Source organism: Bombyx mandarina, chromosome 08 (genome assembly GCF_030267445.1).
Source record: "Bombyx mandarina strain Sakado chromosome 08, ASM3026744v2".
NCBI classification, from domain to species: Eukaryota; Metazoa; Arthropoda; class Insecta; order Lepidoptera; family Bombycidae; genus Bombyx; species Bombyx mandarina.
In genome coordinates this window covers 4,078,372-4,094,027 of record NC_143215.1, presented here as the reverse complement: position 1 = coordinate 4,094,027, position 15,656 = coordinate 4,078,372, and the positions used below count along the sequence as shown (strand labels likewise).

At 37.3% G+C, this 15,656-nt stretch overlaps 1 protein-coding gene across 2 annotated transcripts in view; it reads left to right on the top strand.

Moving 5' to 3' along the window:
* LOC149502456 (uncharacterized) overlaps nt 1-15,656 on the top strand; it is a 210,857-nt gene that overhangs the window by 175,715 nt on the left and 19,486 nt on the right. For both annotated transcript variants that reach the window (XM_089729419.1, XM_089729420.1), the window contains exon 9: nt 15,517-15,583. In XM_089729419.1, the coding sequence (XP_089585545.1) occupies nt 15,517-15,583 (67 nt within the window). The remainder of the gene's footprint in view (nt 1-15,516; nt 15,584-15,656) is intronic.

Here is a 15,656-nt window from a genome sequence, read left to right as displayed (position 1 = left end):
CTTTTGCCTATTGCCTATTATGTACCTAACGGAGCCCGTGGTCGGCAGATGAGAATGTGCCCCTGCTTAAAAAATGAAAATATATGTAATTACTCGAAAAGTCTAGTTGAATCCATCTTTATTTTGTAAATAGGCAAAACGACCTTACTTTCGCCTATAGCTTATTATGTACCTTAAGATTCTAAGACGGATATTCGGTGCTGTGCAGGAAAACGAGATATGGAGGACGCGCTATAACCACGAGTTGTATGATGTTTACAAAGATCCTAACATCATAACAACTATAAAGATTGGACGCCTACGATGGGCAGGACATGTGGTTCGAATGGAGAGTACCAGAATGCCGAGACAATTACTCTATGGCAAACCAGAGGGCCGCAGAAGTCGTGGCAGACCCAAACTCCGATGGTTGGATGGCGTGGAGCGCGACATCAAAAATATCGGCGTCAAGAACTGGAAGGAGAAAGCCCTGAACAGAGCAGTCTGGAGAGACATACTGGACCAGGCTAAGGCTCACCCTGGGTTGTAAGGCCTAAGATGATGATGATTATTATGTACCTAACGGAGACCGTGGTCGGCAGATGAGAATGTGCCTCTACTTGAAAATTGAAAATAAGTGTAATTACTTGAAAAGTCTAGTTGAATCCATCTTTATTTTGTAAATAGGCAAAACGACCTTACTTTCGCCTGTTGCCTATTATTATGTACTTACTGGAGCCCGTGTGATGGGAATGTGCCCCTACTTAAAAAAGGAAAATATGTGTAATTACTCGAAAATAGCTCACACGGGTGTGTGCCCGAGTCTTTTTCTAATATGTACAAACTTTAGAAGATCTACCAGCCAAATTTCTATCGATTTGTAATACAATAACTTCTACATTCAGTGGTCCTAAGTACACTGACCAGAAAAGCAGAGTTCGGAAACCAAATATGAAACAGGCGTAATGTGTTTACGTTCTGACACCAAACAGAAAAACGACTCAGGACCTTGTGGTAAGGATCTCTAACTACTAAAATACCGAACAAAAATCACAGGTCATCGAAAAACAGTTCACAGGCCTGTCTAACATCTTCTGTGCTCTGTGACGACAAAAATGTGCACGTTTCTCACATAGATAGCGCCAACTCTGTAAAATTGTATTAACATAATTTTTTCTGATGGATTTACTAATTCCATTGTAAACTCAATAAATACTCTCTGTCTAGTAGTCTATATCTATACTAATATTATAAAGAGGAAAGATTTGTTTGTTTGTTTGTTTCGAATAGGCTCCGAAACTACTGGACCGATTTGAAAAATTATTTTTCCATTAGAAGCCGACATTGTCCCTGATGAACATAGGCTACTTTTTAAAAAAAAAAAATTATTTTATTTTTTTGGTTTCATGTGTGTTTTAATGTTTCCGAAGCGAAGCGAGGGCGGGTCGCTAGTAGTAAATAATTTTTTATCTTTAATTTTATTACTGGCATATAAATTAGTAATTTTAATTATTATCATTATGTAGTCAAATTATTACATTAAATTTCTATTATGATCATTCTCCAATTCAAAAAGCAAGCGTTAAAAGCCTGTTACATCCTTATTCAGGAAATATTGTTGAAACACGATCTTTACGTAATCCTTAGTCATAATGAAAGCGAAATGAGTGGATGTCCGCGTCACGCACTTGGTATCATCACGACTAATATTACTCCTAGAGTAGACAATATAATAACGTTCTGCTATTAAGCCATTACAATTATTCCCTAACATATGTATACCAAGATGATCGAAATAAAAAAAATGTTACCATATCAAGACCTTTAAAAAATGTATTTGGAAAAAGAATTATGCTTCTTGTTTTTTAATTCTCACTTTTAGTAATTCATTGAGAATTAAATACAATTCACATTCTATCTGCCAGTTTCTTAAAGTACGGTAACAGTGCAACAAAAATCGCTGCTAATTTAGTAGACATAAACTTCCGTCTTTTAACTCACATTGTACGGACTAGCCATTTTATATCACAGCCATTATATAATTGAAAGAAGTATCATTGTTTCAATAAGAAACGAATAAAAGTCGTGTCCAGAATTCCGTAGCATAAAATTCGACTTAAATAATCGAACACGTGAAGTCGTCGGGGCCTAAAGGATAAGACGTCCGGTGCATTCGTGTTGAGCGATGCACCGGTGTTCGAATCCCGCAGACGGGTACCAATTTTTCTAATGAAATACGTACTTAACAAATGTTAACGATTGAGTTCCATGGTGAAGGAATAACATCGTGTAATAAAAATCAAACCCGCAAAATTATAATTTGCGTAATTACTGGTGGTAGGACCTTTTGTGAGTCCGCGCGGGCAGATACCACCGCCCTGCCTATTTCTGCCGTGCCACTTAACACTAGGTGGGCTGTGAGCTCGTCCACCCATATTATTATGAGCAATAAAAAAAAACACAAATTTGAGAGCATTCGACATTTAAATCAACCCAACCTACCTTAAGTTGATGTATCAATTCACTTTTTAAGAAGCCAACACGACGCTAGAAATTCTGGTTATGATAACCATACAGCTGTTTGTATTTTCACTGAACTAGTAAAACTGGTTTGGTCCCAATGTTGGTACAACTACCACAACGGTTCAATGACACGCTCCGTTGTTTCGAAGATATAACTTATGTACTTTTTTAACCTTTTTTTTTAGTTTATAAGCACAGCCAGGACATTAGTTTTTAATACATAAGTATTGGCAATTTAAAACAATATATGGCACACCAAAAACATTTGAATTAAATTAAACATAAAATAATTCTTACATAATGTCGAATTTAAAATACAAATCTTTGCATTTTACACAGACGTACATACGTCAAATTTACATTTCATTATGAAATCTCAATATTTTTATTCATTATAGTCTTTTTTATCTGCAATTCTTAATCATTATGCAAACAAAATTCAATGAACTATAATTAATTGAAGTCAACATGCACAATGTATTGACCATTATATTTTATTAATTAAATTTAATATAAATTTAAATCTGTACATATAATGTGATCGAGTCATTCACTCTCAACCGGTCACCGTCCTCGCCAAACTTATCGATTACGACGAAGAGTTCGACGAGTAAATTAACCCACAGACACAGCCCACTGAGTTTCTCGCCAGATTTTCTCGGTGGGTTGCGATTCCGATCCGGTGGTAGATTCTACGAAGCTCTGCTCTTGCTAGGGCTCGTGTAATCAAATTCTTTCAGGTTGAATCCGTGAGCTCACCTCCCCTTGCCTCTTAAGCTACCAGCGAATAGGTGGGCAAAAAAGTCATTCATTCAATAAGAAAGGATTTTTGAAAATTTCATCACAAAGATTGAAGTCGAACCTTTTTTGTATATATATTTCTTCCTTTTTTAATGACTAGATTTTATAAAAATAACTAATGTCATGTGCTTTAAGCAAAATATCCTTATTCACCCGTTTAAAGCTCAAACCGGTTCCTGGTTAAATAAAATTTGGATCAACTAGTAATCTGTGGACGTTTTCGATGCTGTAATAAAGATTGTTGCAAGTAGAATTTCATGACGAATTTGTTGGATCACTGCATGTTGACCGTACAAACTTGTAAGTTTGTCAGCATTGAGAAAGTGCTTGGTGATGAATGCTTAACCACGGGCCCTGATTCTAGAATCATCGTCCGTTCTTCAACAAAGAGACTTCTTTACAAGTAAAGAATTTTGTGTTAAATAAAAAACGCAATGCTTCTAAATCATGTAATTATTCAAAATAACCAAACATTTCTATGCGAAATAATTATCAAAGCGAGCACAGTATTTTTTTACCGAATACACTAATTAACAGTCGTGTTTATTCCATTAAATCCGTCCACGCGTAAGACTGCGGTGACCGAACGGCCTCTGTCTCGTCGGATCCTTTCCGCGGGACGCTATTCCGGTCCGGCGGTAGATTCTGCGCAGCACTACTCTTGCTAGGGCCAGTATTAGCAAATGTCTCAGGTTGAACCCGTGAGCTCACCTTCCCGTCCGCACGATGCTGGTATTACGTTAATACTCCTTGTAAAAATGAATATTTAAAAAAATCTAATATTTAAAAAAAAACTCGAAAGTTTAAAAAAAAAGACATGCCCGCTGAGTTTCTTGACAGTTCTTCTCAGGACGGAGGCTAGTTTTTGTGAATTGGCGGTAGTTCTTTTTGACGTTCAACAAGTATGTACTATCATTTATGTTGAATATTTTTTTTTTATTTGATTTGATTTGATATATCTCCTTAAGCTACCAGCGAATAGGTAATGAGAAAAAATGGCCTCTGCACGCGCATACTTCATAATATTACTTGGAAATATCGTCAACAAAATGACTGATTAGAAACACTGCGAATCCCTGTGCCTGTATTTGAATTTAAAAAAAAAGGCTTAGACACAGAGACGAGAATAGAATTGAAAAGTATTCAAATATTAATTGAACTTTGCACCTCCGAAACGTGTTACGATATCGAACGCGAAAGTCCACCTTCATAAATACTAATGTGAAATTTACATTGTAAAGGAAATGGCTTGGGTTACGTCATAATAAGATGTGTTAATGTGCTTCGCGTACCGTTTTGGGGTTCCGTTGTGAAAATAAAGGTTTTTTTTTTTAATCATTCACACTGTGGAGATTCCTCGCTTTCCGAGTAAATTAGAATTTTAATAAAAGAAAAACAAACAGAACACGAAAGATTGAAATAAAATATATGTGTATTAAATCCACAAGTCCTCGATGAACTATTAAATATTTAAAGTGATAAAGGTCAGTTGGTTCTCTATTGTATAAAAATACATAATTCCACCGTCATTCTTCTCATTCTTCTCCAGAGAAATTATTGTATGGGCCCAGCGTAGATTTCGATGAAAAAAAATAGTATCTAGTAACGATAGTACTTTGAATACCATGAGTCGTAAGATAGTTCCGAGACCAGTGTACTTAGTGCGAGTTTTTTAACGTTGTCGATAGCGTAAAAGTTAACTCAAATTTGTATGCAGTTGGAACAGCGCCCCTAGCGGCAAACGTGGGCAAATGTTCCAACTCCATACAAATTTGAGTTAACTTTTACGCTATCGAGAACGTTAAAAAACTCGCACCGAACACACAGTAGTCCGTTTGGCTGGTTGGGAATTGAATTCGATTGGTCGAATGAATTTTTTACTCAGCTCGCACGACCAGCCGGTCTCTGCCGAACCAATGACGTCACCATCGCCTGCACCTTGTAAATAATATATATTACTATACTAATAAAACTCTACACTAATGACCACTTTGACAAACAAATACTTGCAAGGTGAATAATTAAAAACGAACATATAATTTACTACAAATATGCGTACAGAAACTTTGTCATGGTCTAGTAATAGTGACAATTCATGGTTCATCCATTGATCGTTATGTACCAATAGTGATATCGAGCAAAATTCTCAATGTAATACGGAACCACATGTATACGATAACCTTACCATCCGCAGAATCGATTTATTTCCCTTATAGAAAGCTTCGATTGCGTAATTCATTCGATTATTGTGGGTACTCATATAATTGAGTCTTGAATTTCAATGTTCACGGTGCACGTGATTGAAATAATGAGTTCGCCGTAAGGAGGTTTAATATTATCGACTCGCAAATTCCTAAAATATAGTAATTTCCATAGTTCGAGTCGGTCTATTCTACTCACAACTTCATTGTAGTATCGAATTTGGAAATAAACCACTATTTGAGCTATAACGAAGTAACTTTATCGCTTCGACATATTTGTTTGCACAAGACATCCGGGAAGCTACTGTCCTTCAAACACGAAGTCGCAGTGTCAATTATAGAATCCAGCCTATAAGATGTAATGTGAAACGATAAATATAGTCAGGATGGTGGAACCTATGTTTTTTTTTTATTCCTACCTAAGCTGATAGCCTTGAGAGGCTATTTCAGCGTAACCTTAACTAGTAGGTGAGCTCACGGGGCTCAAACCGGAGTGATGCTAACACTGACACTAGCAAGAGCAGTGCTTCGCAGAATCTACCACCGGGTCGGAAACGCGACGCACTGAGAAGGTCCGGCGAGAAACTCAGTGGGCACCTATGTTTGCGGGCTTACAATACAGTATAGTAAAAGCAGTACAGCGCCTTACGCGTCCAACACAACAATGCGTTCAGGGTGTTGTTGAGGCTGCCACGGTTCTGTAACGGGTCGAGAATGTTCGGCGAGGCACGAGTCGATTGTCTCTATAAGACTTTGCGGAAAAGGTGCACATCCCTGATTCGCCGGGTCCAGGTCAGCCCTAACAGCATCCTGAAGACATTAGCAGACCGTTATGACTGTCGGTACTTGAACCATTGTACCATGGCTCACTTGCGGACTAAATAATTATAATAATAATAATGTTTTTTTCCTACCTACGCTGATAGCCTTGAGAGGCTACTTCAGCTTCGCTCTAACGTGTAGGTGAGCTCACGGGGCTCAAACCGGGTGTGATCCACCGAGAAGATCCGGCGAGAAACTCAGTGGGGTAATGATGGTTGATTCGAAGTAAGTATCAGTTGAATGGACCATTTTAAATGTATTCAACTGATAAATATTTTGAATAAAGTATTTTTTATTTGATTTTTTTTTGGTAATTTTAAGTATGTTTCAATGATACTATGTACACGTATGGACTTGTTGTCTGAAATAAAATAAATTATTCATTCATTCATTCATTCATTCATTCATTCAATATCCTTAACGCCAATAAAATTCAGAAAAAAAAACCTTGAGTACGCAATGTAACACAATTAAAGTTATGCAAGAGCACGGAGCGACGGACGTTGACACAATTAAGTTGTTGACTTCCAAGTTTTATACGCGAATGTTGAGGGTACACAAAATTAGAATTTAAATTTTTTATCCTGAATTTCGTAATTTGCACAATTAGTTTGGATATAACGTTAGCTACAAGCGGTAAATGCACATTTCAATGTTTATAAATCTTTCTGCATTTTAGTTTTTTTTTTATTTCTTAGATGGGTGGCCGATCTCACAGCCCACCTGGTGTTAAGTGGTTACTTAAGCCCATACACATCTACGACGTAAATGCGCCATCTACCTTGAGATATCAGTTCTAAGGTCTCAAGTATAGTTACAACGGCTGTCCTGCCCTTCAAACCGAAACGCATTACTGCTTCACGGCAGAAATAGGCAGGGTTATGGTACCTACCCGCGCGGACTCACAAGAGGTCCTACCACCAGTAATGCACCTAAACGGCTGTCATTTTTCGGCAAGTGCCCTTTTAGAAGGCATGACCGAACTAAAATCCTTTTCTAAAACTCGAGTTCTAAAGAATTACATATATCTGACATGCATTAACAAATACACAATGTGTTCTTAGGATTTTGCTCAACCGTTGCGCTCTTCGTAATGCTATGTGATTAATTATCCTGCCAAAAAATTCAACATTAGTTACTGGTTGGTTGGGAGGATCTGTTGTCCGTCTCGTACGAACCTATTTGCCTATTTTTAGCAGTCACGTGTTTCGGTTTTACGTGTAGTATAATCATTACACATCACCACCGAGACTGAACACATATTAAAAACACAAAACACTAGTGGTCCCGCAGTAGTCGAAATTCGACTATAATTAATTAAAATTATAAGTTTAAACATTACCTATCATGGTTATATTGTCAAACACTTCTGTAATATATTCACAGATTTCGCTAAAACTACACTCCTCTTCTTTTTCTCCACCTTATCCCACTAGGTGGGGTCGGCACAGCTAATTTTTCTCTTCTATCAGCCGTCATCTCAACACTTACTCCTCTCTCTCTCATATCGTCATTCACACACTCCATCCATGTCTTCTTCAGTCAACCCCTTCCCCCTCTACCTTGCACTTTCATTTCCATACATCTCCTAGTCACATGCATCTTCTCTCTATGCATCACATGTCCATACCACGCTATGACGCATTCGCTAAAAGTACAGTATAGATAAATAATATTAAAGACAAAAATATTAATATATTCTCAATTTGACCACAGACTTTAAACAATAACAAATTTTTGACAAAAAATAGCATTCTGCTCTCCTTCTCTATAAGTGCAGGAAATTTCATACTCCTCCGTGCACGCAATTTTCGAAAAAAGGGGTACATAGTTTTTGTTTCACGTACTAATGAAGAAGACATAATAAATGTACAGTATTCAATTAAATAATATATTAAGAAACTGTAGCGGTAATGCATGCCTTTTACGATCTAATAGGTCAGTTGGCCTGAAATGGCAATTGGCGAAGATGGTGTGCGCATCAGAAATTTCCCACTCACTTCTGCGCATGCGTAATCGTTACACTATTACTAATCGGCGGTGATCCAAGTCAAAGGATCGCTGCTCGAAAACAAAAGAAAGAGAACGCAGTTTGTTAATTAGTACCAGCGATCTGCGGAAAATCACGCTTTAAGTTCGTAAAGTCAAAACAATTTGAATGTTTGACTACTGTGATGAAAAAAAACCTATCAAAATTTGCCAATTATTTTTTTCTACCTAATCGTTGGTGGCCTAAGGAACTATTCCAACTTCATGCGGACCTGTAGGTGAGCTTACGGACTCAATCAATGGGGTGGATCTAGAGGCTTCTCGCATGTTGAAGTCTTCGTCGGTGTCGACGAGTTTGACGAATACGGTGACCGGTGCTTGAAGAATCTAAAAGCACCAAGAGTGGATCCGGGGAATCCAGCAAGACACGCTTTGGGCAACGGCGGCTTTGCTTTGCCCCGCCGCCGGGTACGTAATTAGCGGTGGCTACGATAAGAGGGTTGTCGTGCCGCGCTGATTTTTAAAGAAGCGTTCTGACGCTTCATTAAGATACTTACGTATCGGTTATAGATTTAGGTCGTCATGAAGATCTACATTACTCATACACCACGGTGATGTTCCAATCTTGTCGAGACTGTTTATTGTTAATTCAAATATTTTGAGAAAATGACCTTTTTGGGTCGGAAGCTTGATCGTCAAATCATCACTCCACGCGTTAAGAGTATGGAGTGATAATCGGAAGTTGAATATACGAAAAAAACCTCAACTTTTATGTTCAAGTCTCGTCAAGATCGGACGAGGCGAATTGCGCACAAAAAGAAACAGAGATAAGGTTGAAAATTGATTGAATGTGTCTTTTAATTTCACTTAAGTATTAGAGGAAAATACCGAAACACATTAGGACTCTGGAGAAGGCAGTAGACGAACCAGTTACTTTTGCTTATAACTTACTCTAGACTGTGGTTACGTCTTCAGTCAGTCAAAGGGCAAGTGAGTGGCACAGATAGTCTACGCCGGCTGTCGCAAATGGCAATGCATTACAAGGATCCGAAGACAGGTTTAATTCAATCGAACTACACCGATAATTATTTGTAATTGTCGTTGGGTTCAATAAACAAGAATAAATTTCGCTTCAACTTAGATAAAGTTACGTAAAGTTTCATATAACTAACGAATTTAATACGGTTTCTTTAAAAGTAATCCTCACGAGTGCTAATTACAACATATTAGGTATATTTGGGAGTTTTTCAATCAAAGTTCTCGTGAAAACTAAGAGTAGCATTCGCATCAACCTTAACAACGCGGCGAAGAATGTATCGCGCAACAAATTACATAGGTCCGACGGAAATTGCTCTGTACATAATCAGAACAACTCAAACATGGTAAAATGGATAGTATCGTAGCCAGTATACGTCAAAATACGTACAATACGTCAAAATTATTATTTGCGTAATCACTGGTGGTAGGACCTCTTGTGAGTCCGCACGGGTAGGTACCACCACCCCGCCTATTTCTGCCGTGAAGCAGTAATGCGTTTCGGTTTGAAGGGTGGGGTAGCCTTTGTAACTATACTGAGACCTTAGAACTTATATCTCAAGGTGGGTGGCGCATTTACGTTGTAGATGTCTATGGGCTCCAGTAACCACTTAACACCAGATGGGCTGTGAGCTCGTCCACCCATCTAAGCAATAAAAAAAAAACGTAAATGCCCCCAGCCAGCTCGAGACGTGATCTCCAACTCTTAATTGTGTTTTGTAATGACCGTTTCACTCTTCAAACCTGAATGCAGAATTCTTCGGCGGATTTAGGTAAGATGGTGGAACCTTTGACCTTGGGACTCTGGACACGGCGTTCTACAAGTGATAGGTTTTTCAAGACATCATTTAAAACGACAGCTTTACATTGTAATGTTATGTCATTAGTCGAACATGGCCTCAATTGAAACCTATATAACCTAAATCATAACCTCAATTGAAACCGTCAAATATTTGTTTTCCATTGCTTCTAAAAAAGCACTAAACAATTATTATTATTGTCTTATCAGCATAACCCTAGTTTTTTTCTCTACAATTTTCCCTTGAACCCTCCTAATCATGAAGTCTATCACACGAGAACCGAATAAATAATTGGATATCTTATTATAAATTGTATGAAATAAGCAATTTTTTTTGCTACCTAACCTTATGATCTAGATTCTCTCTAGAGAGACCATATCAGTGTAACCTTAAGTAGCAGGTGAGCCGACGATGACGTCAAGCCTGACTATGTTGCTAACACGAACCCTGACAAGAGCAGTACTTCCCAGAATCTACCACCGGATCGGAAACGCGACCCACTGAGAAGATCCGGCGAGAAACTCAGTGGGCTGTGTCTGTGGATTAATTCCATCGATAATATCGATGGTTAATTTACTCGTCGAGCCCTTCATCGCAAGCGACGGGTTCGACGAGAACGATGACCGGTGCTTGGGGTACCTAAAAGCACCGTTAGTGGATCGGGAGGATCCGATAATAATATAACGCGCTTAAAGTATTTATCTCTTTAGATAGTCTCGGAATAATTATAAGTGTTTCAACATAAAACTTTAAAATAAATATTCGCTTTGGTATTCGATTATCTTCAGTAACCATACAAATGTTGATATTTTCCAATTTGGAATATTGAGATTAATGATAATCGTTTATCGATAGATGGATGTTGCAAAATCAAACAAAATTAAAAACTGTAATGTTTTAAATAAAGAATGTATAGATTATGAAAATCTTAGTAGAAGATTAGAAAAAAATGCTATATATAAACACACTAAAACCTTTTTAATAATAACAATAATAACTGGTAACAAATCACACACGGTCGTTATCCAGTCCCAATTTACTTTACCCTTTATTATGGATACCAGATACTGACATACACTTTTATATACGCTTAAACATATACATATGTATATAAATATAAAGACAATAGGCAATCAGAAGAGCAAAAAAAAAATGTTCATCACAAATTTTAGCCCGATGTGGAAATCGAACCTACGACCCTTAACGCAAGAGTCAAGAGCGTTACCACCGAGCCAGTCGCGTTGTCTGTCAGGCTATTGAGCACACAAATATTTCGCAATAACATCAACTATTTAGGATGAGGTCTCGATCAATAAACCAATAAAAAATTATTTTAAATACATTTGAATGTGTAGTTTTGTATGTAACATAACGTAGTAAGCCCGTATACCAGCGGTCGGGAAACCGGGGTAAATTATTACCCCAAATGGGGTAAAATGAAATTTTGGGGGGTAAAAATGAAATTTTTGTGAGTAAAAAGTATATATCGAAGTGCAACTTCTTTAGAATCGTTGTGATTTCAAACTCGATGAAACGATATGAAACGAAACGAAAAAATAATTTTATTTTTTTTCAAAATTATCATGGTGTCTATAATATGAATGCTAAAAAGAAGCGATTTCGTTTTTTTTTTGTTCTTCACCATGGGGTAATATCAACTTACACAAAAATGTTTTGGGGTAATAATTAAAAAAGTATTTTTTTTTTAGAAAGTTCCCCGACCGCTGCCGTATACAATGCAACGTACATACATACAGTGCGTTTTCTTCAATCATTTTCGAATTCTAAAATTAAGTTTCACATCTTAACCTTAATGTTCTTAAATTTGTGAAATACTCTGTTATTCATAGTTAAATTTGATTTTGAACCTTACTTATGTTTCATAACAGTATTTTTTTTCTTATTGCTTAGATGGGTCGACGATGCCACAGCCCACCTGGTGTTAAGTGGTTACTGGAGCCCATAGACATCTACAACGTAAATGCGCCACCCACCTTGAGATATAAGTTCAAGGTCTCAAGTATAGTTACAACGGCTACCCCACCCTTCAAACCGAAACGCACATTGCTTCGCGGCAGAAATAGGCGGGGCGGTGGTACCTACCCGTGCGGACTCACAAGAGGTCCTACCACCAGTAATTACGCAAATTATAGTTTTGCGGGTTTGATTTTTATTGCACGATGTTATTCCTTCGCCGTGGAAGTCAATCGTGAACATTTGCTGAGTACGTATTTCATTAGAAAAATGGGCACCCGCCTGGGACTCGAACATCGGTGCATCGCTCAACACGAATGCACCGGACGTCTTATCCTTTAGGCCACGACGACTTGTTGTTTATATCGCTGTATACTTATATAATATACTTAATGGCAGGTAGGCAAAGTAGATGGCAAACGTCCCAGAGGACGCAATCCAACGAGATGATCGGACCAAATACGATCTTCTCTAAACATCAACTTCCACAATGCCCTTCATGAAGCTAAGGATCGCAGCAGATGGAGGGAAATCGTACGGGAGAAACTGATGCAGCGGGGGAGTCACGACACTCAGTAATGAGGAAAACGACGCGAGGAGGAGACATACTTAATAAAATTTGTACAGAAAATTATACGAAAATATTCAATATAATAAACCTGGCCGCTGTAAATAGAAAGAGAATTTACAGACCGCTTATATGATGATACGAAAATTTATTTGCTAGAGCTGACCACAAAAATACCACATCGTGAACGTGCACTGATGCGAGAGTTTTACAAAAATAGTTCTTAACGCAAGGAATTTAAGTTTGTATTCCTCAATAGGCTGCAAATTTATTAGAATGGACAGTAGTAAGCCACAGTTTACGTAAATATTTCATCACGCGGTTAGAAAATTCATCTACGCCAGATCTGACCCACGACTTGCGACCCTCTAGGGATACGCTTGTATCGATAAAACGGATATATATATATAATTTTTTTATTATTATTTAAGAGATTTTTCGGTATTTTATTATTGAAAAAATCTAAGCAGTTAGCACATTTTCACATCTGTTCAAGACAATTTATCAAATACATCAAAAGAAAATGTAACACATAAAATAGATCTAAATCGTGAATTACTAATAATTATAGGCGAATTTAGCACTCGGCAAACACTAATATCAGTAAGCAAGTTATAAAAAATTCATTTAATAAAAAAAATCGATTGTCTGTAAAGTCGGTTTACTGACGATAGTTAAAAGTGACAACGTCATAAGAAAATACTGATGGAATGGTTTTATTTTTCAAAAGAAAATTTTAATTCATTTATAGGCTGTATTACGAACAGAACGCTGCCGAACGCGGAGCCCGATTGTGCCTCTTTGTCGCTCGTTGCGCGCTCTCGCTTGCACTTCAAGCCTTAAATGGAACGCCTCAGAGCGAGGTAACGCCGCATGCGTCATGTTTTTTCGTGCATGCAGCCGGCTCCATCGAATAATAAGACGTTTTCACGTTAAAAACCCACGTGCCTGTTCTATAATATAGTATCTATTGATGATACATATTGAGTATATAGCATATATTATTGATTATATATTCATTAAGCATTGATTTGACTTTTATATCGACAAGTATTGTAACAACTCTAAACTACTACGCACTGTTGCGTCTAAACAGTAACTTACCGGTGACGGATTAATGGTGCAACATTATAATACATTCCCAAACGAAAACCTTACATTAACGACATTGACATATTATTTATTAGTACCGCGATAATCGAGTTTCGAAACACTAATTCAATTATAAATGAAGGTTATTATTATCGATTTTCGACCTAATTTTGTTGACCCCACGAACTTTGAACGTCACAACATATTTTGTTATAAATTAACGTGAATTTGTAAATCTTTATTGAAATTTTAGACCAACGAGTGACGTATAAAATTGTGATTACCTACTATGATGGGATAAATTCGCAATAGTGTTGCTGTTATTACTAAAGAATGTCCGACTCATTGTAGGTTGCTTCTTTTTCAAGAGACCGCGTTTTCCTTTTTTATTTCTTACTAGCTGACCCGGCAGACTTCGTAGTGCCTCAATCGATAAACAAAAGACCTAAACTTTTGTATAAAATAAACTTAAAACAAACAAAAGGAATCCGTCCGACGGGGGACACATCAAAGGAAAAACAAAATTGTTATTTTTATTTATTTCCGAGCATTTTCATATTTATCTACCTTTTAAACCTTCTCTGGACTTCCACAAATAATTTAAGAACAAAATTAGCCAAATCGGTTCAGCCGCTCTCGAGTTTTAGCGAGACTAACGAACAGCAATTCATTTTTATATATAGATGTGTGTGAACGAGCTAACGGCCCACCTCATGTTAGCTGGTTGCCGGGGCTTAAAAACATCAAAAACGTTAATATCGTCACCCAGCTTGAGATATGAGTTCTAAGTCTCAGTTTCATAATACAACGGCTGCTTCACCATTCAAACCGAAACGCATTCGGTAGAGTGTTGGTACGTACCCGTGTAGGCTCATAGAATGCGCTCCGGCTTGAAGAGTGGGACACGCGTTAAACAGTTAAGACTTAGACTTCAAAGTTGCATTCACGTAGAAATCTATATGCTGTGGTTACCACTTAACGCCAGATGAGGAGTGCCAACTATGCAAAATCAAGTCAGAAAAGTTGACATCGTAATCCTGTGGCTGGTCACTAGTAACTAAACAAACCAACGTTAAAGGTTTTTCAAAAACAATCAAAAATGCCCATATAATCGATCAGGTTTAGGTATCATCGCCAAGAACATAAATTTGTTGACGGATCAAAAGTTCCCTCTTTTCTTTACGAATTCCACACCAAGCTCATTCCTGTAACAAAAAATACATATTTCGGCGGATCGAGAATGCTATTTACGAATTTAAAATAATTATTCGTTAATAGAGCAAATTTACAGTTTAACAAAAATGTAAATTCAACGCCTGTTCAAAATTGAAACTGGCAAACTGGCATTTAATGGTAGGATAATAATCAAAATTAGCATAACGAGGTGTGAAATCCAGCCACATCATGAAATCAATCCACAAATTCTAAATTTTAATCTTTAAATGGCTCTCCTGTACAGTTTCAAAAGTGTCTCTTGAACCAAATAGCATTTCAACCTTCGATATGATCATAATTATATCTAAGAAATCCATTTTATCATCCAAGATTCGAAAATAATCCTCCACGAATGTTTAAGCTTGATGTATAAGTCCCTAGAATTACTGACCTCCATCGACGACGGTAATCACGCAACGGCAGATTAATCGTAGACCGTTTTTAATAACAAGAAAAAAAAAGCTGCCGTAAATAAATTCCATAAATATTCACCAATAAATATATTTTTTGTCGACAGGAATAATGAAATTCCCGTACGAGGTCAAGTGGAAGAGAGCCCGCTCTACACCCAAAAAGAATTTGAGGTATGTACCTATCAAAAGAGAATAAATTTATTCTAATACATTGTTCGTCACTTATACCAGAGACTTTTTTTGA